The sequence below is a fragment of the Numenius arquata genome, chromosome 8 (assembly GCF_964106895.1).
Source record: "Numenius arquata chromosome 8, bNumArq3.hap1.1, whole genome shotgun sequence".
Lineage (NCBI taxonomy): Eukaryota > Metazoa > Chordata > Aves > Charadriiformes > Scolopacidae > Numenius > Numenius arquata.
This window is the reverse complement of record NC_133583.1, coordinates 16,077,342-16,103,476: the sequence shown is the minus strand read 5'-3', so window position 1 is coordinate 16,103,476 and position 26,135 is coordinate 16,077,342. Positions and strand designations below refer to the sequence as shown.

General features: G+C 41.4%; 1 protein-coding gene across 4 annotated transcripts; it reads right to left on the bottom strand.

The window, feature by feature from the left end:
- Nucleotides 1–722: 722 nt before the first annotated feature.
- Nucleotides 723–24,541, bottom strand: TKT (transketolase). Of its 4 annotated transcripts, XM_074151274.1 has the most exons (15): nucleotides 24,344–24,541; nucleotides 20,917–20,958; nucleotides 18,945–19,062; nucleotides 17,748–17,861; nucleotides 16,973–17,070; nucleotides 15,087–15,278; nucleotides 14,268–14,386; nucleotides 12,749–12,942; nucleotides 11,980–12,144; nucleotides 10,560–10,716; nucleotides 7,212–7,342; nucleotides 5,791–5,874; nucleotides 5,533–5,626; nucleotides 3,456–3,578; nucleotides 723–1,027 (listed from the first exon to the last, which is right to left on the bottom strand). In XM_074151274.1, the coding sequence occupies exons 3-15, from the start codon at nucleotides 19,026–19,028 to the stop codon at nucleotides 840–842; spliced, it is 1,743 nt and encodes a 580-aa protein (XP_074007375.1). In that variant the 5' UTR covers nucleotides 19,029–19,062; nucleotides 20,917–20,958; nucleotides 24,344–24,541; the 3' UTR covers nucleotides 723–839. The 4 variants fall into 4 exon arrangements, with proteins under 4 accessions (XP_074007375.1, XP_074007374.1, XP_074007372.1 ...); XM_074151273.1 differs by lacking the exons at nucleotides 17,748–17,861; nucleotides 20,917–20,958 and adding an exon at nucleotides 19,577–19,584 and having other exon boundaries at nucleotides 18,945–19,036; nucleotides 24,344–24,537; XM_074151271.1 differs by lacking the exon at nucleotides 20,917–20,958 and having other exon boundaries at nucleotides 24,344–24,537.
- Nucleotides 24,542–26,135: the final 1,594 nt, after the last annotated feature.

Genomic DNA, 26,135 nt, shown 5'->3' with positions numbered 1-26,135 from the left:
CCAGTGACAACGCTCTCATTCTGGTCTCGCGTATCGCCCTTGCTGCAGCACTGCCCAAACACTCGACAATACGATACAAGTTCCTATGAAGAGTTTCAACCTCCTTAAAAGAGCTCGTGCTCCCTGAGCCACTGTTCTCCAAGCGCAGCAAGTCCCTCCTGAGCCCACGCCTTACCACCCACCCCGCAGCTCTGCTGGGCCTCCACCTGCCCCGGCTGGTGCTCCAGGACCTGCAACATCTCCTGCCTCTTTGACATTATCCAGCCCACGGGGCGCTTCCCTCTTGTCTTTGGTTTGAACCGGCCAGAGGGCAAGGCAGAGAGGAGAGACTGAAGCCAAGGCACTGGCCACTCTCCTCCCCCAGTACACGTTCCTGCTTTTCACTGTCCAATGCCTACGATGTCAACCTTCAGCTGTAAGTTGCACCAAACATGGAACAAAAGCGACTCAATTCCCTCTAGGGTACCGTGTCCAATGCCTGTTTCCCTGCTGAAGCACAGCCCGCTCAGACCTTCAGTGAGCACCCGGCCACTCCCATGTTACAGCTCCTGGTAGGGGAGGTTACTTGCAAAGCAGAGAACGCTCCCGCTACACAACAGGCAGACAAAGCGCTGCTGCCCATGGATTGTTAAATAACCTAAAGGTTTTTCAATGACTGAAAACATTCAGCTGTTACCCCACTGCACAAAACCCCACGGAGAAAGAGAGATTAAAACCCAGAAGATTTTTAAGCTGGTATTTTTATTAGAACTCTCTACATAAAGCACCTTTGCCTGCCTTAAACTTACAGTACTTCTCTGAACATTGCTTTTCTGGAACACAGCACAAGATGCTTCAAACTACTCCGCATTTCTTGATTTGGACGCTGCCATCTTAACAGCTTGCACAATGGCATCTTTGTCAATGCCAAACATCCTCAGGAGCTCAGCTGACTTCCCGCTGCGAGGTACGTGAGACACAGCCAAGCGATGGACTGTGATTCCAGGCTCACCCACTACTGCAGCGCACACCGCTTCTCCAATGCCACCTACGGGAAAAAAGTCAGACGTGACACACATCTGTAGGCTTCAACAGGCAACATATAGATTGTACGTGGATCTGATCAAAGGTCCATGCAAGTTAAATCCTCAGTTGACGTGCTTATGAGAAACATCAACCACAACATACGTCTGAATTGTCCATTTGTGAAATGAAACAAATTCCCTATTTCGAAGGCATTCTGAGGACAACCAGCCTGACATTTCTGCAGGAATTACAAATTGGCAGTAAGAAACATATACCTCGAAAGGGCACAGAACTGTCAGGAAGCCCTCACCACTTCAGCATCAGACACTGAGGGCCAGGTTTAAAAATATATGTAGACTGAGAAGCATTTGCAAGTGTATTTAATGCACTGAAGTCCTAATTCCCACCCATGCGCACAGCATTTAAGAGCTCCATCTTTTCACAATGCCTGTCCGTGCCGCTCAGCACCTCTCCAAGTTACGCAGTACGTTCAGAACCTTTGCTTAGAGCTCAGCTCAGACTGAGTCACCATCAGTCACGGGGACAAAGGATGCAACGGGGAGCTGCGTGGCAGCAGGAGAGACACTGGACACAGGAATACCAGGGATGAATTAAACACAGGACTAGTGTCAAAAGCATGTGTTCCCAGACCTGGTAGGAGAGACACCTTGGTGCTGCACTCCAGGTAGGGTGTGTCCAGGAACGCGGCATTTTCCACAGCTCCGGGCACAGTGTGATTTAACCGGTCACACTCAGCCTCCAGCTGGAGGCACCTCCATGGATGTGGGTGGTAAGATCAGCCTGACGCCGGCTCCCAATGCATTCAGGCTTGTGACGCATGTGCACTTGACCGTCCTTGATTGCATCACACAGAGAAAGCTGCCAGTGTAAACTACGTGTTCATCACCTCAGAGTGTGATGATTTTGCCATCCTGCAAATCTGCAGTAAAATGTTTGTCCAGAGTTGAAAGATAAGCTAGAAAATGATGAGGCTCAGTGATGCCATCACCATCCAGAGTCTGGAACAAAACTGTGGTCTAACCAGCACTTAGGGTAATACCAGCTCACTTCAGATACCTGGTAAGAGTGATGCTCTCCTTGAAGTAGGATAATATTCTCATAATATCTATTAATTTCTATTAGTAGATATCTATAATATCTACTAATGCCATAGATCACAGCTGTCTCTTTGCCATTTTCTCCATCTCCCCCCACGAGGAACAAGCCTGACATGCAATTCCCAACAGCTGCTCTCTGTTTGCGTACGGTCTCATCCTCACAGGACATGTTTGCACAGGCAAGGCCCTAAAACCTGTGCAAACAAGGCATGTCAGAGAGCAAGCGGCAGCAGATTATGGAGTTAACTCCAGTTTGTGGCTAGTCACAGGTGGCATTTCCCAGGGCCCAGTACTAGGGCCAGTTCTGGTAAACATCTTTGTCAATGACCTGGACAAGAGGATCGAGTGCACCCTCAGTAAGTTTGCAGATGACACCAAGTTGGGTGGGAGTGTTGATCTGCTTGAGGGTAAGAAGGCTCTATAGAGGGGGTTAGTCTCTTCTTCCAAGTAACAAGTGAGAGGACAAGAGGAAACGGCCTCAAGTTGCGCCAGGGGAGGTTTAGGATGCATATTAGGAAAAATTTCTTCACAGAAAGGGTTGTCAAGCATTGGAACGGGCTGCCGAGGGAAGCGGCTGAGTCACCATCCCTGGAGGTATTTAAAAGACGGGTAGACGTGGTGCTGAGGGACATGGTTTAGTGGTAACTTGGTGGTGCTCGGTTAGCGGTTGGACTCAATGATCTAACAGGTCTTTTCCAACCTAAATGATTCTATGATTCTAAATAAAAATCCTGGCATAGAAGCTTTGGGAGTCTTACATAAAAACTACTCTGCTTCTCCCAAGAAGCATTTTATCTTAAGATTTACTTGGGAATCATCTTAGGAATTCCTTCTCACATGCATCATGCACTTTTTACCCTCAGGTTAAGAACACTACCATATACCAGCAACAGACTGAAACAGCCTGTCCCAAGTGAAGCGAAGGAACAAAAAGAGTCCAATGAGGACATAAAGCGTTCTGGCTCTTCACAAGCCCCGATCTGCTCATTCATAATAGTAGAGGAGAAAGAGAGAAGAATTTATCCCAGAGTGACCGCAGAAACTGCCGCAGCGGGAATTTACAGTTTCACTGGGAACAAATGAATCAAAGCTTCACTTGGACCAAGCATGCAGAAGGGCACGCAAGGCAAGGTAATCAGAAAGGCGGCCCTGATTAACCCATTGCCTTAGGAAACTGTCAACCCTCAGTGTCATCTTCTAATAGTGACAACAAAGGAAAAGGCTAAAACCTCTCTTCTGCTTTAACAGAAAAATTCTCTCAGGTCAGGAAAGCTGAGCTTCCAGCCCCTGGGGAACAACTGTGAGGGCCGTGACCCCTTGGACCCAGCTCACCTTCATGGTAGTGGTCCTCAACAGTGATGATTCTGCCTTTGGTCGCTCTTGCATTTTCAAGTATTGTCTTCTTATCCAGGGGCTTTATAGTGAAGGGATCAATCACACGGATGAAGATTTTTTCTGCAGAAATAGAATGAAATGATTAGCAACATGAATTTGGAGAATGCAAGACAATGCAAATGATTGGGAGTGGAGCGATAGGACGAGGGGTAATGGTTTTAAAATGAGAGGGGAGATTTAGATTAGATACTAGGAAGAAATTATTTACTGTGAGGGTGGTGAGACACCGGAACAGGTTGCCCAGAGAAGTTGTGGATGCCCCATCCCTGGAGGTGTTCAAGGCCAGACTGGATGGGGCTTTGAGCAACCTGCTCTAGTGGAGGTGTCCCTGCCCATGGCAGGGGGGTTGGAACTGGATGATCTTTAAGGTCCCTTCCAACTCTAACCATTCTATGATTCTATACAGGCAACCCCCTGAGATCTTTTAGAGCTATTACAAAAACTGTCTACACTAACTCACAGGTATCTGTACTTATGGCTTGCCTACCACAGAATCCAAACAACCCCAATTTTTGTATGTACTCTTTCTTCATGCAGCTTGTGAGACAGAAATATCCATCCATTCCACAGACAAAACTCTTGAGGCAGAAAAGCCTTGGATAAGTGACTCAAGGTCACCAGGAGTGTCCGTCAGCAAAACAGTAACTCAACTGGCCTTCCTATAGGTAAGAGCAGAATCTAGTCTAGAAATCCTTCTTTATTCAGACCAACAGTCACAATTTCTTTCCCAGAACTTTATTTTACCTTTAACTTTATTGTCAATTCAAGCACAATTTCCTCCTGCTTCTTCAGTCTGTAGGCATTCGGAATTCTTTACTGCAGGCTGCCCACAGATCAGGTCTGCCTGTTTGAATTGCCCCTGCCCTGATCACCGCACCCTTAAGCTTGGCATCAAAACCAGAATTTGTCCTGTCATCACATAGCAGGCCCAGATTGCTCATTAAAGCTATGTACAAATGGCGATTGTTTATAAAGAATAGCAAATTACATGTGGTTTTGTTTGATCTTGGCTAGTCCAACACTGAGTCAACTCTTATCGTACACAAAGAAGCCCTATGTTATGTTGACAGAAGGCCCTTTAGTGGCCAATATATTTTAGGTGTTAGACGCTGCCTCTACACTAAGGGATTATCTCTCTGTAGCTGGTTATTCACACTTGCAGAGCATCCCAAGGCATGGTGAACACAGAAAAATAACACTAGTTCTAAAAATGCAATTTTAAAATTGTCCTAAACCTCCTGTTTCAACATCCTGACCAAATCTCTCTCCACCTAGACACAGCCCACAAAGCTACCCATAAGCCACAGGCAGCATTAATTGTATTATCTCCTACTATTTGTAATCTCTTCCTGGGTGTAGGCTACTGACTCACAGATGGATTTTTAATGGTTTCTTTATCTTCTTATTTCATTGAAGGATTTTATCTTCACTGTGAAATGTCAGTGTATTTGAGCACTATCACAGAATTACTGCCTCCCACGCTACTTAAAAGTTGATACATTCATTCAAAAAAACCAAGTCAGCAGTGAACCGTATCTACAGGGAGGCAGTGCGTGTCCCCAGCGCTGCGTGAGCGCGCAGTCGCTGCGGCTCAGCTGAGAAGCCGGGTTTTGTTAACTGGGCCCAGCCTGGCTGCATTCGATGGCACTGGTGCCCCAGCTCCCCCAGACAACATGCCAGGGAGAGATCACTCCTGCTCAGACACACTTCCTCTCAGACGCTGCTTGCAGGGCACTTTCAGACAGAGTAGCAATTCTAAGGAGACTTTGGTCTGATCAGTTTGGCCATTTTCATGGTCGCTAACGCTGCTAAGCTAACTCAAACCTGCTCAGTTAGGCGAGATTGGCAGACGCAGGCTATGTTGCACTGTACCAGCTTAACAGGTGACCAGCTGCCTGTAACATTTTAATTAATGTTTACCAGTACAAAGGGTGAGAGGTTAGGCTGAGTGCTATTGATTTCTTTGCTAAGTGATAAAAAAGGAAAAAAACCACCAAAAATATAATCTGATCACCTTTTCTCAGCTGCTCTGCTGCAGCCAGGGCCTCATGCAGAGTGACTCCTGCTCCGATCACAGTCACTTGGTCATCCTTACTTTTCAGAACCACCTGCAAGAAAACGTTTCCATGTATTTTTAACGATAAATCTTATTGATATTTCTAACAGTTCTGGAGATTTTCTTAAAAAGATCAAATCTGTGGCATTGGAATGCCTTAGAGTAAGAGGTTTTTTTACAGGAGGAACCTTGCATATTTTTTCTGATTCTATTTACCTTTGCCTGTCCAATATGGAAGTCCTCATTGTTGTTGTAAATGACAGGATTTTCAGGACGACTAGTTCTTATGAAACAAATGCCCTGTTTCGGAAGTAAACATGTTATAAGTTACAAAACCAGAAAGGCATTGACATTCTAGTTTGTAAACCCCATGCAAAAAATACAGCAAAAATTACTTTTTCCTATTTGTCTGGTTTTCACCCTGTTATGTTACCTCTGGTTCTGCCAAGTAAACTTTTCTACGCTCCCCTCCTCCCCAATTCCCATTAGTCCTTTTTCAATAGCTGGTGCTTTCAGATATTACAGTACTGTTAACCTCTTCTTAAGAGTGTGCTGATACCTTAGAATTTTCTGTCGCATTCCAAGATCAGAAAGGATCAGCAGGAGAATCCCACTCCAGTTAATTAGAACCTTAGAACTTTGCCATATATGCGCAAATTTTACTCTAGTGACTTTCAAGCAAAAGAAGAAATGCTCAGCTGGAAGCAAGGGAAAATGCCTTCCATCAGCTAATATTCAGATGCTCTTCCAAAAGATGTAACAAACCAGTACTTAAATCCAATCTCTCCCTCACACTACCTTACGCTCCTTTCCCTAACACCCCCCCATCATTTTTCACAAACCACTCATCCCATTTGTTACATGGCAAACTTGCACACTCTTTCACTTGAAAGTCATACTAGCAAGATTGAAATTTTTCAGATTTGCTCCTTTCTCAAGGTAAATTGCTATGGCAGCCAAAAGAAGTACCAATCAAGGAGATGATCTGACCCAACACTACCGATGACATCTGACCATTACAGTGTCAAATTAGCTGAAGGTAAGAGAGAGCAGAAACTCTGTCACAGCCACAGGAAGCCTTAGTTGTCTTCAGCCACAGTGGAAGTTAACTGCAATCCATCACTGGCAACAGAGGAGCAAAAGATGACCAGTGAGACTGCCAACTGGCATAAGCACCAGCTCTCAGCATCTCCAAGAGATGTAGACTGTCCTAGATTACCAGAGGACCTGACTCCTGAGCTTTCATGTACAGGCACTTGATGATCAAAATCCTCAAGATAAATTTATCTTGCCATATCCAGCTTCAATTTTGGCCCCAGAGATACCATACTATGAGTATGCTTTCTGTAAGTTTGCTAAAGACCAACAAGGGAGTTACACTTGCCCTTATTCCTGAGCCAATTTAGATCTAAACTGCAATAGTTGTGTAATCATTTACATCTCTCCAAATCTGGCCCACAGCATTCCAGACTGTTCATTCTGCATGAGCCTGGACAGAATGTCTGCAACCTTTCCATGCAAAGAAAACATCCCCCTGCCACGCTGGAGCCTTTGAAAGAATTTATGTGGGTAGAGACATGCAAGAAACATGCCAGAAGCAACAAAAGACACTGGCCCAGAAATACTGTGATGCAAACCTTGGTGTTGGCAGCTATTTCTACTGCTCTTTCAGTGGCTACAGCGTCGCTAGGGTAAAACACAGTGGCGTTGGGGATAGCCCGGAACATGGACAGATCCTCCAGTCCCATCTGAGATGGGCCGTCCTCACCTAAAAGAATTAAAACAGGGTTACAAAAGAGTAAGTGCACACTTTGACAATCACTCAGTACAGCAGTGAGGTTCAATGCAAACCAGAAATAACAAAAAAAGTAAAAAAAACAGGCACACACAGGACATGCAAGTCTACCTGCTTGAGAAAAGAATCATCTTCTCCTTAAACTTGGAACCATCTAAACAGTAAATAAAGATAGAAAGAGGCTAAAAAGAAAGAGAACTGGGGTTAAAAAGAAAAAATAGAAAATAAAATATAACAACAATAGAAATGGAAGACAACTAAAGTAGGAAGGGTACAGATATAGAAAGAGAGTCACAAGATATCTGAGCATCTTCAGATTTACATGTACTGACGCTGCACAAGCAAAATGTATACTTGTCACTAGTGTTCCTCTAGTTTAAACTGCTGGAAATGTGAAAGGAGAATTGCATTTCTTCCATCAGAAATGGAGAGTGCACTTGGTACAACCACTCTCAAATTCTTAGGCTCACTTCGAGATTAAATGAAGGGTATGTATTTTTCAATACTATAAAAAGTCTTATAAAGAGCAATAGGGCATCTGTGTTGTTAATATAACAACTTGAGCACCTTATGGCATAAACCGGAGATCTGTAAGAAAGAATCGTTAGCCAGAACTTGTGCTGGATGCCATGATTTTCCACAGTTAAAGAAACAACGACCACAACACCCCCAACCCCCAGTGGCCTTATGTACTGGTGCTTTGGGAACGGCGCTGCTCCAAACCACCCGTGCAGAGAGCGCTGAACCTGTCATGCCCCAGCCCGCAGAGCCGCAGCAGCGCCACACGCTTCCCACAGGCACCCACTACCTGTTACTCAAGAAGGACGAGTTCACGAGGAAGGAGGAGAATATTTTCATAAAAGCAGCACAAAACTCTGAAGAACTTGAAACACGTTAAAGAAAGCAATCATTGAGCTCTCCCGCTATACGCTACTAATAAAGTAAGCATGAACCAGGAAAAGAGAGCATCCCAGCTTTCAGTAATGACATGAAAAAATTTCTCAACATCAGTTTCTAAGTCTGTACGCGCTCTGGCTGAGCGAGTGGGATCTCAGTGGGCATCTTCCTTTCCTAAAATCCACCCACACAATGTATACATAGAAGAAAAGTGAAACTATGAAGAACAAAATTAACAGGTACCTGAATCAGAATCTTACCCATGGCAAAGAGAGTACTTGTGCTTGTCCTACTTTCGCTAACATGGTGCCAATAATAACCAGCATTCCCAGTTCATACTACGATTTACAGGCTAGCACTAAGCTGAGTTTGGCCACATCTTTAAGAAATCCTGATTTATGGGGATTTTTAGAATAACACAGATCAAAAGAGAATAATTTTCAATTAAATCTGCAAAACCTACATTCATAGCTTAATAAAAAAATGTAAGCGCTTAATATGAACAGAATCAAATGTCTAGAATACAAAACTGATTGTCTAAACAACTGATATTTCTATTTTTGACACATGTACACCATGATTTCTTTCCCTATATGTTCAGTTTGGAAAATACAGATTTTTCCAGTATTCTCTTATGACCTTGAAAACATATTTAATGTTTCATTAGATGTTTCGGTCCCTCAGCAGCTGCTGGTCTAGGAGTGAACTTAGTACAAGTTCAGAAGATCATTGTGATAATTATTTCTCATTAATTTAATGGGTCCAAGTTTCAATGCAGCAGAAATCCAGACTCTCAGGCTTCTGCCCAGAAGCAGTTCTATACCTAGAAACACATACATAGAACTTCAATTTTCACCACAGATCCAGTTAGGATTCTGAATCCCATGTAGGTCCGCAGTTCTAATAGGAAATACCCTTAATTCATACCCCTCCATTAAAATTGAATTTTCTAACTGCTAAAGGATTTCTCTGAATTACTTTCTTTTACAACTTGGTTGCAAAACTTTGGGTTCAAATTCTTTTTTGAAAATCACAGTTGAGGCCTGAATCAGATTTGTAACTCAAACAACTTTATAAATCTAACTACGCACTTCACAATCACAGCTCCCAGCAGAACATTTCAAGTGCTGAAAACTGAAACTTGGAAGTGTAGCTTTAGCAGGCAATTCAGGTAACCCAAAGGAGTTTAATCTTCTTAAATGAGCAAAGACCAAAGCTAATTGGCTTTTGCACCAACACCCTTTGCTGCTTGCTAAAAGGCTTAAACTGGATTGAACTAGACTATGATGAGTTGGGAGGACTGATTTTAAAAAGAAAGAGGCTTGTAATAGAATCCTTCCCCTAATGACATACACAGGCCATAATCTGATATAACTCTACTTACAGTCTCCACTACTAAAGCATCCTCTCTACCACTGCAAGTTAAGTTTGAGGTTCTGGACGAGACTACACACGTTTATGAAGCATCTTTAAATCTTTACCAATATTACAAGTCAAGAAATATTTTGTTTTAAACAAAAAAAACCCCAACCCTCTTCCAAACCATACTGCCAGCCAAAACTATTAAATCAACTGAAATATCAATGTATGCAGAGAGCCTTAATTTACTACCCCTGTCAGCTCTCCCTCTCCTTTTCCTCTATAAATACCTAGGAGTTTTTCAAGCATGAATGTCTACTGGTATTTTTCTTCTTGCTATGCAAGTCTGCTCCTGTTTTCATGGGTGATGTCTGTGCATTTCATTAAAAAAACAAAACTCCCTTCCTCCCTCAAACCAAAACTCAAATGCCAATATGATCTGACACATACCAAACAGTTACAATGGGAAGCAAAGACCAGAGAAGGTACTGCCAATTTCCTGAATTATGTAACAGCTTCACAGCTCCCATTTCATTAGTACTCTGAGGTTTTGGGGGTTTTTTAATCAACATATCAACTGCTCAAGTAGTAAGAAATACCGAGATAAGTTGAAGCAATTATTTCAAATCTGTGATCTTCAAAGGCATAATAAACCAAAAATATTTATCCCTTGCAAAGTGGTTTTGAGATTGGCAGACAAGAGTGCAACATATAAGTAATTAGTGTAACAATAAGTATCATTAGTTTCTCATTTTAGGAAGTGGGAAACAAAGCTACATGACTAATCTCATCACAAAGGACGCCAACTGCAAGGATGGAAAGGAATCTAAGCTCCTCGCTTTCAGTCCAATCCCTTTACATCACTCTATAGTTGTACAGTTGAAAAACCTGTAGGGAAAGGTTCTATTTTTATCAGGCCAAACTGATAACTTACCAATAGAAACACCGCAGTGCGACCCACAGAGATTGATGTTACTCTCGGAGATGGCAGCCATACGGATCTGGTCAAATGCCCGTGTGAAGAAGGTAGCAAAGGTGCTGGCAAAAGCAACAGTTCTGTCACGAGTGGCACAACCAACTGCAATGCTCACCTGAAAAGAGGGAGATTGTACAGGAACAGTGAATTCCTCACTTACCAATTGTCTTTCTAAGAGATCATCCATGGAACTTCCTACTGTAAACTTAAGCAAGAAGCTCTCAATGCAGATTTTGAATCTGTCCAGTCCTGCTCTTCATTTTTGTCCTTTCCAAAAAAGAAAGGAGGCAACTCTTTCAGTATCTTCCAGCATCTCCTCTGCTCCTTGCCTCAGGCTGCTAACTGTTCTCGTTCATCCTTACTGGCAGCTCATTTATTTTCTTCATCTGCTCCAGGCAGCCACTCACAGAGCTTTAAGACTTATCCCCCTGTCTTTCTTTTCTTGGATCAAAAGTTTACACTTCCAATCCAAAGGACATGGTTTTATTATCTCCAGCAGACAAAAATTATCATTATTAAGTGGGAATGGATTTACCTGTGTTATTTGGACTGATATTTACTAAAAAGGGCTTTTCTTCAGCACGATGGGAATTAGAACAAGGTCCTTAAATTGTTTATCACTACAATTAACCCATACGTTCAGTTCACACAGAAATTAGTCTGCTCTTCATGGCAGATTTCTCCTAAATTGATGTAAATCCCAAAATGCCTGACTCAAGCTTATGAAACTGCCCTAGTATAAAATTTGCAAGAGACAGTCCATGATTATAAATCATTAAAGACAACAACAAATTTCTGCCTAAATTTGTGTCTTTAATTTCATTTGCTTCCATGAACCCATACAGGTGGCAACTGAAGACTCAGTGAAACAAATGAGTTATCAAATTATTTTAGTTCTTTCTGTACAAATGTCATCAGGCTAAATTTATTAACTGTTTCTCTCTCTCCTCATCTTTATAGACCAGTCTAGCGTAGAATTCATTGTCACGTTGTGACACTCTATTTCCTGTGATAAAAAAAAAACCTACACCTAAAACGCCTTTTCAGAGTTAAATTTCTACAAATCACACCGTGGAAAGTATTGCTGTTGTTTACACGTTGCCGTCTCCTTCTGTTCTGCTGAAACGCAGACAATATGACCACAAAAATAAATACGGGGGATTTAGGAAAGAGTAATTAGAAGCGCTCCTGGTGTATTATATTTGTAAGCTTTTGCCATAGCCTATTTTCCCTAAGAAGAGAGCAAGTCAAATTAAATATTCATGAATACACACGCGAAAAGCAAATATTAAAATCCCACTTTCTGAAGACTCAGACTGAAAGGTCTCAGATCCTGCTGTGAAACACCGGTATTTCATAAAACGGAGAGAGCAGTTACCATGTTCTGTTCAGCAATGTAGCATTCAATGTAGCGACTGGGATGTTCTTTCTTAAAAAGCTCTGAGAAGGTGGAGTTCTTTGTGTCTCCATCCAAAGCAATCACTCGATCATTAGCATGGCCCAGTTTTGCAAGTGCAACCCCGTAAGCTTTGCGGGTAGCCCACTAGGAAAAGAAAAATCAGCAGTACTGTTAAAACTTTCTGTTTCTAGAAGGTTGTTTTTTCCTCATTTTCTTTTTTTCCAGTGAGTGCATGCACATACAATTAAAAAAACCTAAACCAAAACACAACCAAAACCATTTACATGTATCAAAAGTACGTATGAGAACAATGACACATAGAAGAGTAAACAAAAAAAGAAAAATACAGCAAAGCATCAGGACATGTATTTGTGCTGAAATCAGCAGCTCCCTACCAATCCAGCTCGGAAACTTTGAAAGCCTTGGTTTCCACTCATGGAAATTCACTGAACCTCATGGAGTTGCTTTAATCTTAAATATACATAAAATAGTTTGGATAATTGATAGTGATCACAAAGTGCAGAAGAGTGATTTGAGTCTTTGTATTTTAATATATCCTTTCAATACCCAGCGAGTGGAATGTCTGTGTCACACCACAGAGGTAGGTATTTACCAGGATACTCAAAATAGGAAAGAAGAGGTGCGTAGTTGAAATCGTGGCAAGGGATAACACAAAACCTTCTGCCACCCGTTAAACAGTCTCACACTTCAAAGATACCTAACAAACAGTGAAAAAGGAAGGGAGTACCTTTTCTCCCACTTTGTAAGTTGGTGGAGATGGCATCTTAATGTTTCTAATATTTACTATAGGTGCATCTTCTTCCGGGAGGGCTGGAGAAAGCTTTTTCTTATTTTGAATTTTGTCATCTATTTCCATAATGACTTGTTCAGCCATGTTTTTTGGCAGGGGCTTTCCATGCCAGCTTTCCTTATCTTCAACACCTGCGTATTTAAAATTACGTTACAAATAAGAAAAATATTAAAACTAATAAAGTTTTTAGCTACAGATTTTACTAAGATAAAAGTGCAGTGGATTATGACAGTCTAGTATAGTCTTCCAAGGCAGAACTTCCTTATTATTCCAACTGTAACAAATTTCAATAGTATTCAATTGCATCAAGACAGACATGTTGAAAAACATAAGAGAGACAGTCAAATTCCACATATTCCAAACTAGTGATGAAATTCCAGTGTCTTCTACTGAAATTGTTTTTAAATTGACACCTAAAAAGACCTGGTCCATAAGTGTGGCAAGAAGTAAACAGTAAATCAGTGTGAACAGTTACCATGACATTTCAACAGCTAGGCCTGAACAAACAAACTCAGGTAAGTCTCAAACAAGAGTTAACCAAGCTGTCTCATTCAAACAAGAGCTGAGGTTTTACAGCTTTATTTTAATAGCTTCTGATGACTCTTACCGTCGTGCACCCGGCACTAGCAGCAAAATGACCTCTCTGGCTAATATGCTGCTTTTCACTGAGTAAGTGACTAAGAATAATAAATGTTTCTTGCTCACTCAATGAAAAGGAACGAAGATATTCACTCCTGTTATTAATATTTATCTGCTCAGAAAGAAAACTTCACAGAGTGCTGCTATAAAAGCTGTGGCTGAACAGAATTGTGGCAACCCCTGACACACTGAATATGCATTTACCCTGTTCCATGGCTACAACACTCAGTAGCCAGCACCCATCTCACTTTCAAGAACCAAAATCATTTTCTTAGCGCTAATGCTGTTGAGAAGTATGAAGAGTTTGAAAGACTTTCTGCGCGCTGTTGCTCAAACGTGTCAGTATAATGATATTTAGGTAAGTTTCACACCACATGAAAACTACAAAAGGATCTTAAGAGGCACCGTGAACTCCAAAAAGAAAAGACCTTTGAAAGAGTAACATCTGAAGAACAGCTGACAGCAGAGGAAATCCTACTCTGCAACTGGGGATCTGTACAAGCCTGGTCAACATGGAAGTGCACCTGGATGGAAAACGTGAAGAACTGAGAGCCACATCTTTGCCTGCTTCCAGTGAAGCGTCAATCTGAGGTCCTCCATAAGAAAAGGTAACAAAGGGAAAAAAAACCCCAGTAGCAAGAAATTCTGAGTTTTCAGATTGTATGGTAGTGTGATCAAGTCAAAAAGCTGATAGAATACCAACTTTTTTCTAACAAAATGTTAAACCTGTATTTTTTAATGATTGCAACTTTATTGCAGCACTAGGTATATATTATTATATACACATGTATATGCAAAGTGATAGATGTTTTATTACCTGATATGCCTCTGCCTTTAAAAGTCTTTGCAATGATAGCCGTTGGCTGATGTTTGGCCTGGCCAAAGGCTTTGCAAAGCTCCTCCACGCTGTGTCCATCAACGATGATAGCGTGCCAGCTAAGAACACAAACAGATCAACTCTTTCTAAAGGGCTTTAGCATGTGACACTCTCTGGTAGTTAGCAATAACAATAACGAATACTAACTTCATTCCAATGCAGCGTCTTTTTAAGAGACCCAACGTACGCCAGGAGCATGAACTAGCAATTGAGATCATAAAATATCATAGTCCCTTTTTTATAACGCAAAATGAAACAAGAGGGATTAACAGCTACTAGCAAAATTCACAGCCCACAGATAAGTAAGTTATCCTAGATTTCTTCAGACATAATAGCCATTTTTAATCACAACAGCAAATCAAACATCTAGAAATGAATTTAAAAACTGATGATGAAAGTTAATTAAAATAATAAAAATGAACCATCATAACTTGTATGGCTGCTATTGTATCTGAGAGTTTTTTATCATGGATTTTTTCATCTACATAGAAATATACATTTCTAAACTAAATGAAAGCCAATACACAAAGAATTTTCTTAAGAGTAATGGTTTCCATGCTCTTTTTTCTGATCTACTTACTATGACAGTACATTTGGTTACACAAACAGTTATAAAATCTGTATTTAATGCCATAAAAACTGCTTTAAGATGCTCTAGCAAATTTATCTGAGTTAGCAGTCCTTCTATTTTTCCTCTAAAGCAAATAAAACATATAGTTTCAAATGGGAGACTATTCTGAACTTCTTCCAATCACATACCCAAAGGCTTCACAGCGTTTCTGGTAAATTTCAACATGATGCTGCAGAGGAGCAGGGTCACTTTGTCCAAGCCGGTTAACATCAAATATAGCAACGAGATTATCGAGCTTGTAAAATCCAGCAAAGGCCATTGCCTCCCAAACAGAGCCTTCAGATAACTCCCCATCTCCAAGCAGACAATACACTCGATAGCTAGAAGAAGAAATTAAAAAAATAATTAAGTTTGGTGTGTAAGCGCAACTAAATCAAAAGCAAAAGCCCTCTAACAATTCATGGTGAGAATTCACTGTTTTTTCTATCCCAAACTCAACTCCCATTGCTCAATGCATTCACCTCAGATAACCTTACATACTATTAGACAAATTAAATTAAAACACACTTGAGCTGTTACACATAAAAAAAAAAACAAAACTGATAAGAAATACTGGATACTCCTTTTCAAACCTTTCTCTCAAGAAAATCAGGTTTTAAGCCTCCTATTGCAAGGCTTGAATGAACAGGCTCATTGAACACTGTCACTGTGACTCAGCAGGATCACTAACAATGCACCAAGGGCTACCGGCTGCTTCCTCCTTCTTACCACATATTCCCTGGAAGGACAACCAATAATTTCGTTTCAGGAAATTATAAATTGATGAGGAACTCAAATATGGATTAAAGTCTGTTGCATAACTAAATTCAGAATTCGGGATAATGAGCATGGTATGACTTTGTAGACTTCTTCTCCAAACACTGAAGCTTTTTATTTAGGTAAAACTCAGCTAGCAGGAGTATTGCCTAATTTCTGCGGGATTCACCGCTGTATTTTTCTTCTATTACCACTCTCATTTTTTTGGATGACAAAGCTTTATAAATGTTTATTTCCTATTAGAATTAAAAAAAAATTAAGTAGTAAATTAGCCTCCAAATATATAATTTTAAAACAAAATAATCAAAATGGCTCTTAGCAATTTTTTTTTTTAGCAGGACATTAAGCTATACATTTAGCTAGACATTAAGCTATAACAGACTTTTAACCTGAATCCCACCTGCCTTCAGCTAAATCTGAACTCCTTCCACATAAGCTGCTCCCCAGTACTGCATGAAAGACCACCTTTTTCTTCTCTCATGTATGCACTGGTTACATTTTTTCCACACGTAGCATCTGCTAAACTCAATTAAAATCAGCAAGTCATCTTTCACAGAAATGATTTCAAGCTAGTGAAGTGTAGGGCACATTAACTGGGCAGCCTATGCTCGAATGTACTAGAACTGTCACATAAAATATATCAACTACATCAGGCTATTTTCCTCCTCATACAGATTTGCCTTTAGACATCTACTTTTCTTGTCCACAAAACAAATGGCAGAAGCAGTCATTTTTGTCTCTATGGAGTCGAGTGCCTTTCTGATAACATTTTGAAGCCCTACTTTATGATTCAATGGTGCTATTATTGACCATAACAGCTCCTTATCTAGATATACTTTCTCCATTATTTGTCATCTGACTCTGAACAGGCGCATCTCTAGTTTCCGTCTTCCTTCTAAGGGGACACATACCAGTCTCCAAACTGCTATCAATTACTCTCTGGAAGTTAGAGGCTGCATCAACAACTTACTGTCTTCTCTGTTCAGGAACATCACCTTGCAACACTGTCTGGTTACAAAAGGAACACACATATGCACAGATTCTTGCTAATCTTTAAATCCTTGGCAGCTTCACTGGCAATAGCTTTACATTTATCAGGCTAGTAATCTATCATTTAAAAGTTGAATTTGAAATTAGATTTGAGAATGGGGAATAAAGAAGGGGTTTTTTTTTCCCCGATTGAGATAAGAATATAATACCTTTTCACAAAATATTCCCATTGAATGTCTATAATCATGAAATATGAAGATGGAATTACCTGGCTCTGTCAAAGAATTTGCCAGTGTATGCCATTCCACATGCAGCACCAAGACCCTGACCAAGGGATCCAGTAGCCACATCAGTGAACGCTTGCCTCTGAGAATAAAAAGACAACAATTAATTTACAGTGTTCTGGTTTAAGAAACAGAGGAACTAAATTCCAGCGCTAGGAGATGGTTCACCATACATCAAAATTCAGCCTCTCAGCCATATAATGCAGGTCCCTCCAAATCTTGCCTTGTTCCCTGCACCATTGCCTCCTTTCCCTGCAACGCATGTACCTTAATGATCAGTGTCACAAGCCAACTAGGCCCTCCGAGATGGAATGGTACCTGTGGCCCAGGGATTTCTCTGCTGTGCCTTGCATAGCAAAACTTAAGAATTGATGATTTTGTGTAAAAAAGAATCATTTGAAACAACTGGCTGGGAATGGAAAGACCAATGAGGTGACCAAACAGGATATAAACTCCTGAAATACCTCAAAGCTTCTTAAAGGACAAGAAAAGCCATGCTAGAGCTTTATATAAACCTTTCTGAAATAGGAAATATTGACATACAGGACTGCAGGGGAACTTTACTACAATACAGGTCATTTTTGCCTGCTCATTCAAATGCAGGCACTGATTCAGTTGTGAAGCCATAAATATCATCATCCTTTTAATAAGTCTTTATCTTTCCTGTATTGTAGCTGGTCACCAAGAATTGCTGCAAAATACACACACTTCTCGTTTTATAGAAAACACCATCTTTCATCAAAGTTTATGAGCACTCACTGGTACTGGGTGTCCTTCTAAGACAGAATCAATTTTCCTCAAGTTCAGTAATTCTGCTTCTTGTAGAAATCCAGCCTCTGCCCAAACAGAATATAAAATCGGTGCTGCATGACCCTAGAGAGAAACAGAAATTTTAAGCAAAGTACAAGGTCAGGTCCAACCGGCCAACTGCGGAGTAGTAGTCATCTTCCATCCATGGCGTCATTAGGAGTCAAAAAAGCATGGAGAGGTTTGAGGCCATTTAGCAACTCTGGGCAGAAACCCCAATTAATTAGAGAAAGATAAAGCAAACGTGAAGAAGCGACTCTCTCTCATTGCTTTACCACCTCAGCATTAGCTACTTGCGGCTCATCCAATTATTTATTCCGGAATGGCAATTAGAAGTGGCAACAGTTATATCCAATGCAAGGATATTCACCACCAGCTCTGCAGCACTATTGCAAGCCACCAAGTGAGGAACTAACTCCAAAAGATGGAACCTACCTCACTGGAGTACTTCACCTGCCATTTTTCACATCCTTATGTTTCCTAAAGGCCCCTCAACTGCCTTTATGTCATACAACATCCCTGTGATTTGCAAGGGCATAAAGCAAAAGGGGATAGAAACACTAATGGCCAGTCCAGATTGTGGTTTTATGTGTTTTCTCTAACACAGTGGCTTCAGAAGTAGTACTGACTTTAACATCATACTGGCACAGTAGAAATGCAAACTACCCAGTAGCCTACCATAACTATTTCATATAATGCGCCCTGAAAAGCTGACAGTAATTAGTGCACATTGTGACGTGACTGCAGGCATAACAGCATGGCTGCATTTAACAAGCAGGGCACAAAAGCTAGCTGCGACTGACTCGTTAAAAAATTGGTCATGCCAAAATAAAACAGACATTAATATTTCTTGATAGATTTTATAGACAATATAACATTTATTACTTAATATTAGAACAACTTAACATAGTTAAGACTTACCAAGACACATTATACAGATACTTTTTAATTATTTTTGAGTTATGCTATGACTTAACCAGCTTTTATTTGTCTTTCTGAAGTAGACAAATTCCAAGCTCTCAAATATTTTCACTAGACTTCTGTGCAGGTGCAAGCAGAAGTAAGCGTAAGTCAAGGAAGACAATTTACAGACAGACAGCTCTTTACTAAGCAGACTGCAACAGTATAGCGCAACAGCTACGACTTTACCTTGGAAAGAACAAACCGGTCGTTGCTGGCGTTTCTGGGATCTTGCACTTTGTACCTCATGGTATGGAAAAACAGCACAGACATAATCTCTGCTGCACTGCAACATGATGTTGGGTGGCTGCAAGTCAAGACAGAGCCAAGATTACCACTTCTCATTATTGTTTGCTTAGGACAAAATATCACTTACCAGTCCCCTACTCCTCAACATCAAAATACAGTCTTAAGTGGTTTTGATAACCCATCCCTTCTACCATTATACCAATGCCAATTAGTTGTACTTTTGCGATAAAGGGAGTCTTCTTATCTGTTTAAAGTGGATGTTAAAAGATAGACCCTGGTGACAGCTCAAGGACACATCTTTTAGAGCTCTCTGTTCTTCTTCATGCCAAGGCACACCACCCTAACGACTGACTGTGAAGCACAGGAAGCAGTAGGACCCTGGGCCCGAAACCATTCCCTACTGATTTATCTGCCGGCAGAAATTCACACTGATGCAGAGGAAACAGAGACAGCTTTCCATAGTACTTCAGCCACTCACTAAATTGTAAGTGTGGCGTCAGGACTTGTTCAGGCCCTGTTGCACAGGCAGGGATGGGTAATGCAAGATTAATTTTCGCAGAAACTTCTGGAACATTTAGAACTGTACAGCATAAGTACCACTTTAAAAAAATATTTATTTACTGTTAGAGTTGATAGAACTAGAATTCTGATTTCTAAAGAGGGCACTGAGTAATACAATTCTTGTGTTTCATCTTATACTGAAACTGGACACAGAAATTTACTGTCTCCAGCAAACACCCAGATACACATTGTAAAACACTAGTTTCCTTAATCTTTGGCTAAGAGAGGAACCAAAATTTTCTACATTTACACATTTACATCTCTACCAGTTTGAAATATCGAAGTAGTTGGTATATCAAACATTTGTAAGTATCTGGGATAGTCTCTCCCACTGAACTACCTGGGACGACTTTTGCAACAATTTTCAGCAGTAATACAAATTAATACTTCAACTATAACTTGCCTTAAAAAAAATAAAGAGGCCCATTTCAGTCAGAAGCAACTATACCATATAGTATAGTAACATACAAGCAAATATAAAGTTACCAGAAAAGGGTTATTTCCAAGTGGCAAATATTTGAGTTATTTCAATACAAGGAATATTTTTCATTTGAAGTGTAATAGAAGGGCACACAATTACTTTTATCTGTATTACTGTAATTTAAATAATGATCATTGTAGTTCTTATGCATCTTGAAGGAATGGCACCATTTGACCACTTGAGTGTTATCAGCCTTGGCTTTTCACTTGCAGTAAAGCTTAAAAAGAGTCAGAAGGCTCTTTAAAAACCTTTACTGAGTGCGGAAAGTAGCATTTTTCAGATTTTACTGGTGTAAATAGGATCATTCTTTACATCAGTGATTGCTACTGAAGCACAGGAAAGTGAATGATGAAGAGTAAGAAGGTTATAGCTGCAGAAATCCGCACCAGCTTTGAAGATAACCTGCAGTGTCATCTCAGTTTCTCTTCTACCAATGTTTATTTTTTCATCTTCAACACCTTACTCTTAAAATATTTGACCCTACTTGTAAAATAGGACAAGCTTACTATGGAAGTGTCACATTTCATTTTGTTTCCCGCATGTACATTTACCATGCATGTTAGGATTAGACAACACTTTCACTAGAACTTTAATCAGAATATTCTCTTCTGGTAGTAATAAACCTTCCCTCCCAACATCCCAGTGCTGAAATAAGAGAATACGAACATGCAAAACACTAGCAAAATACGAATTATGGTTAGTGTCCATCCCTTAGTAAGTACTCACACACAGGGAACCAAAAGAATTAGCTTTAAACCATGGTTCAAACATATTAGTAAATATTTATGTATTTGAGTTAATCAATAAGCCTTACATGCTTGTTTAAAGCTTTCATTCCTTTAATTTTATTAACTTTATACTTAACCATACTTCTATGAACTCCTGGTCTTGGTAAAAAAAGTTTTAAACAACCTAAAATGGTAGCGTGTGGAAATAAAAAAAAGAAGGTAGAAAGTTTTAATAAATTACCTGAAAAACTGAAAAAAAAAAAAAATCTTATTAAAACTACAGGTTAATTAAATTACTTGCTACTAACAGAAGTCACCCAAAATTTAACTGGTATCGGATATCAGAAATCATTCTAAAATCAACTATACAATTTTCTGTAAATATAGTCACCTTAACTACATCTACTGGTCTTCTAATGACTCATACTTTTCTAATAACTTCTGTTAAAAGAACTCCTTGCTAATCCTTAGCAAAGTGTATTTGGAGCACTTGTACAAGGGGAGAAAAAAACCCACAGCAAGTCACCGCCACTGTTCTCACACAATCTTCCACATTTTGTTCCCGACTGATGAACAACCTAGAACTTTGTGGTGGTGATGGCCCGATCAACACGCTTCTCCGCCAGGCGGCTTCCACTGGAGAACTGCCTTAAACTCTGAAATACAGCCCTTTAGCAGGAAACCAAACTAAAGTACATTAGAACACTGAAATTCTGGATCCACATCGCTCAAAAGTAAAATAATTCCTCCAATGTGGGGTTTTTTTTATTACTCTATACCAATTTATATTAGCTCCATCTACATATTTCAATTAAAAGGAACAGCGGTGGAATATTAAAATGGCACACCGACTGAAAGAAAAGCTAAAAAAAATAAAAGAGAAAATAGTTTGTAACACATGTAGTTTGCAACCATGTGTTATGAAACTCCACTGCTTCTTAAGAAACTCTTGCAACTTCCACTTTTAAGAATTTAACCACCTAATTTCTAGGAAGATAGGGACTGTTTAAAAACTGCAGAAATTTATCATTAGCTACAAATGAGACTCTACCAGTTTTGATTAAAGCGTCTGCGCCACTTATCTAAAAGACAAACTTGTTCCACACCCAAAAGCAATTATGTTCAATCTTTACAACTAACTTTAATCAAATTTTTTCACCACTTAAGGCATTTTAAGCACATTTTTGTTTCCAGTTCACTGAACTTTTCCGCTACAGCTGGTAAAGTACTCAAAGCTACACCTTTGAGCATCTTCGGGATCAGACCGCCTGATCTGTCAGCTCTTGTCCAGACAAAGGCTGCGCTTTCTTTAACAAAAGTTAGTACGAGTAAAGACTGCAAGAACTGGTGTGTCAGACCTACCACAGAACCACTTGTCCTGGTGCAATACGTGCCACGGTTTACAGAAATTACTTCCTTGGAAGAAGTAGGCAGGTCCTGTTTTGTTTGAAGTGCTTTTATTGCAAGTATTTCCTTCAATTTTACAAACTACACCTTTAACAAACACAAATTTCCTCAACAAGGAAATTTTTTTTTATTAACCGAAAGCTTCTATTTAAATTTAACTTGCATTCAAAGATCTTTCTACATTTGTCGTGTATACCAGCAATTTAAGCAAAGCTTATTGTCTCGCTCAGGTTTTGGAAGACACATTCATAAGGTATAGCTGTTTTAGCAAGGGATGTGATTTGCCTAACCCTGCAACAGACTCTGAATGTCTTTTTCTTTCAGGCACATCACTACACCACCATCTTGACAACCAAATCTTATTAATTAAGAAAATATATGACTTGTCAACAGAATCTTCCCTCCAGAGCCCATCTTTCATAATCTGCTCATTATCAGGTTGTGTAATAATTTCAGAATCTACACAACTCTAGCGCTTATTCTTAAACTACAGTGATTATGAAACGCCTTTGTGCGAGAAGGACTCAGTGTTGTAGCACACGTGAACCAGGAACAAAAAACTTGAGTAAAACCACTTTTACTGTTGCTTCACCAGTACAGGGGAAACGATTTTACTATTGAGTTTCATGGACCACAGAAGAGAAGCAAAGGCTGCAGCAAGAGCCTTGTTCTTTAATAGCGTATCAGACAAAACAGAGAAATAATTTTATCTGTAAATAAGACAACTGGTACCGTACATCTCTGTGGCCTGCTTAAAACACACACTAGAAGCTCAAGACTGAAGCCCGAGCTCTACTAAGTCGATTTAGCACAATTTTTCTTACCTACCATTTCGCACAGGCTTGTGTAATACTGCCTGTACATCATAGCTCTGGAACAAATCCAGAATTAAGAGAGGGATTGCCGGGTGTCCCGTACATCTCTGTTCAGACTGGACCAAACAAGCTACGGCTTTGTAAAAACCCACTCCTCTGGCCAGCTGAGCGGTTCCCAGTGTCCCAACGCTCCATTTTACGGGAGGAACCAAAGCGGCATTTTCCTTTGCCGTATGCAAAAGGAACGAGTAAAGTTCAGTTTCTGTATGCTTTGAGAAAGAGCCGTGGGAGGTAGCCCATGCCAGACACAGGGCGGGAAGCGTAAGGCAATCCAAAGAAGCAGCTTTAAAATATTTTGCACATCGCTTTTCTCCACACAAACCTCAGCATCCAAAGGATCCCTTCAATTTTTTTTTTTTTTTTTTTAAACACTATAGCCAGTTTCAATGAGGTCCAAAGGAGGAAATTGCAACAAGATGGTATATTAAAAAAAAAAAAAAAAAAGGAAGGTCAGCTGCCTACATGGAGGCACTCAAATGTATTATTCAAGCAGAAAAAATGGCTTTAATTTTACATGAGTAAAAGCTGATTGTTTGCAGAGATTTTTTTCCATAGGTAAAGCACGATCAAAGGAAGGATAACCCTGGAATCTGCACACATCAGAGCCCACGCTAAATCCTGTCCAGAGGCCTGAATAAACTGCCCATTTGGGACCGCGGGCATTTCACAGATAATCCCGCTTGGGCTCGCTTGAAATTCTGTGCAGAATTAGTTCCAACTGACGGGCACGAAATGAAAAAGAAACCGCTTGCGCCTCGGGCACAAATTCTTTGGTTTTCAGTCCTGCATCAACTTAGCATTCCCGGCCTCTCTCCGCAGTCACAACACCCGCCGGCCCCGGTGACCGAGGTGGCCCGCGGCGGGGCGACGGTCGCCCCCGGGGCCGGGCCGGGCCGGGCCTGGCGGCCTTTGGCGGCGGGAGCCCCACACCTCCGCCGCCATTTCCCGAGGTAGCACCTCCACATCAACCGCCGTCACCCGAACCCCCCGACGTGCCGCTGGGGTCCCGGGGGGGGTACAGGGGATTTGGCCGCCACCCCCCCCATCCCCGCCTCAGCCCACCGGCGGGAGGCACCGGCGGGCTCCCGGCATCCCCGCCCGCTCGGTGTTCAGCAAAGAGCGAGGGGTGTAGGGGGGAATCTGCCCTCGGGAGACGCCGATGTGTCCCCGGGCAGCGGGTAAGGGGCTGAGGGAGCCCGCGGCAGCCCCTCCCCACCGCTGAACGGATGGAGGAGCCGGGATGCGGGAGCGCGGCTCGCCGCAGGGCAGCCCGCCTGCCTCACTCACCCGGAGCCGGCCGCGGTCGTGGCCTTGATGGAACTGATGCGGAGCCGGTTGGCCGTGTCCTTCAGGGCCTGCAGGGTCTGCTGGTCGGGCTTGTGGTAATCCTCCATGGGGGCGAAGCGGGAGGGCCGCGGCGGCAGCGGGGCTCGGGCGGCTGGTGGGGCGGCTCCGCGAGGGCTGTGGGCAGCGCGCCTCAGCCGGGCCGTGCGCTGAGGGAGGAGAGAGATCGGGAGATCGGGCGGCCGCCCCGCCTCCCGCCTGTGCCGGGCCCGGCCGCGCACACCGCCGCCAACAGGAGAAGGAGGGGCGGGCACGGCCCGGCGGGGCCGCCGGCTCCCCCTGCCGGCGCCATGAGGCGGGGCTGGGCGCCATTTCTCTCCCCCGCCGGGCGTGCCGTACTGGCCCCTCACAGCCGTGGGCGGTAAGTGGGGGCGGCCCTGAGGCCGGGGGGGCAGGAGCCCGCCGGGCTGAGAGGAAGGGACTCGTAACTGGCGGGTTTCCACCATTTTTTGCCCTGTTGGATAAAGCTATTCCGGTGGGTTTCCACCTCAGGCCTGCTCCTGTCAGGAGAAATAGTCACAGAATTACCCTGTCTGGCTTCCTTTCAAGAAATAATTCCTATTCCTATAATATACATTTAAAATTTTTACAAATACAGAGACTTTTGCATAAAAGATTGATTTCACCAGCCGTCAGTCAGGAAATATATTTTCTTCAGCAATGCTGAACACTATGATATTAAAGCTACAGAGTTAACCAGGCAAGTTAAATATTTCGTATTTGTTCTACAAGGCTCAAGTAGCACTATAAGTCACAATCTGAAAAAAAGAGCTTAGATGACAAAAATAACAAAAATATAAATAAAATACTTCACATCTTGCTCATGAAAACTGGTATTCCTGAACTGCACTCTCCATGTATTTCAGTGTTCTGTCCCCTGATAGTTTGTCCGGGAAGCTGTATTATATGAATTAAAAAGACTAATATATTTTAAAAATCTGTTTCAAACATAAACTGGTACATCTAGTGAACTAGCGTTATTATCATCTAATTTCAGAGGACACTAGTGATGGGTACCATTTAACATTAAAAAACCCCTATACCTTTGCTTTTCAGACTCTGAAGATTCGGGGTTTCAGAAGCAGAGGAAGGCACCTGTATTTAAAAAATGTCCATGCTCATTTGGCAAATTGCAGCTAGAAAGTAACATGTGAGACTCTTAGCAAGGTAAGATAAAAACTTTCTTCCATAAACTAACCACTTTGTTGGAAGAAAGAAAAGCAGGCACCATTCCTTCAGCTTAAGAGTTTTCTTAAACTGCTCCATCAGTTGTCTTTTCAAAAATCCTTCTCATAAAAGACCTCAGAAGAAAAACTAGGCTGGAAATAGGCTATATGCCAGGAAGAAGGCAAAACCAGAGCCAAACAACCAAACTCAGCAGTAGCAAAGTGCAGAGTTCGTGTTAGAGAGCACTATACAAAGGTTAGTTGCTGTAACTGCCATTTGCTATGCTCTAATCTGTATTCTACTTTAAAATAATTAGGTAGGCCAAGTACGTTATTTTCTTTTTGCAGAAGCAGAACCAGTTACCCAAATCTTTTCATTTCAGTACTACACTTTAAAGTGTATTACTGAAATGTATCGACAATAAAATTGGGATATAGAAGAGCCTGATGAGAATTGCATAACCCTTGGTTTAAATTTAGTGACGCTGAAGACGTGACCTATAATGACAAGAGCTACCACTGGCAGAGCAATGCTCCCGTAGAGCAGAGAGTTGAGAACTGAGGTTGTT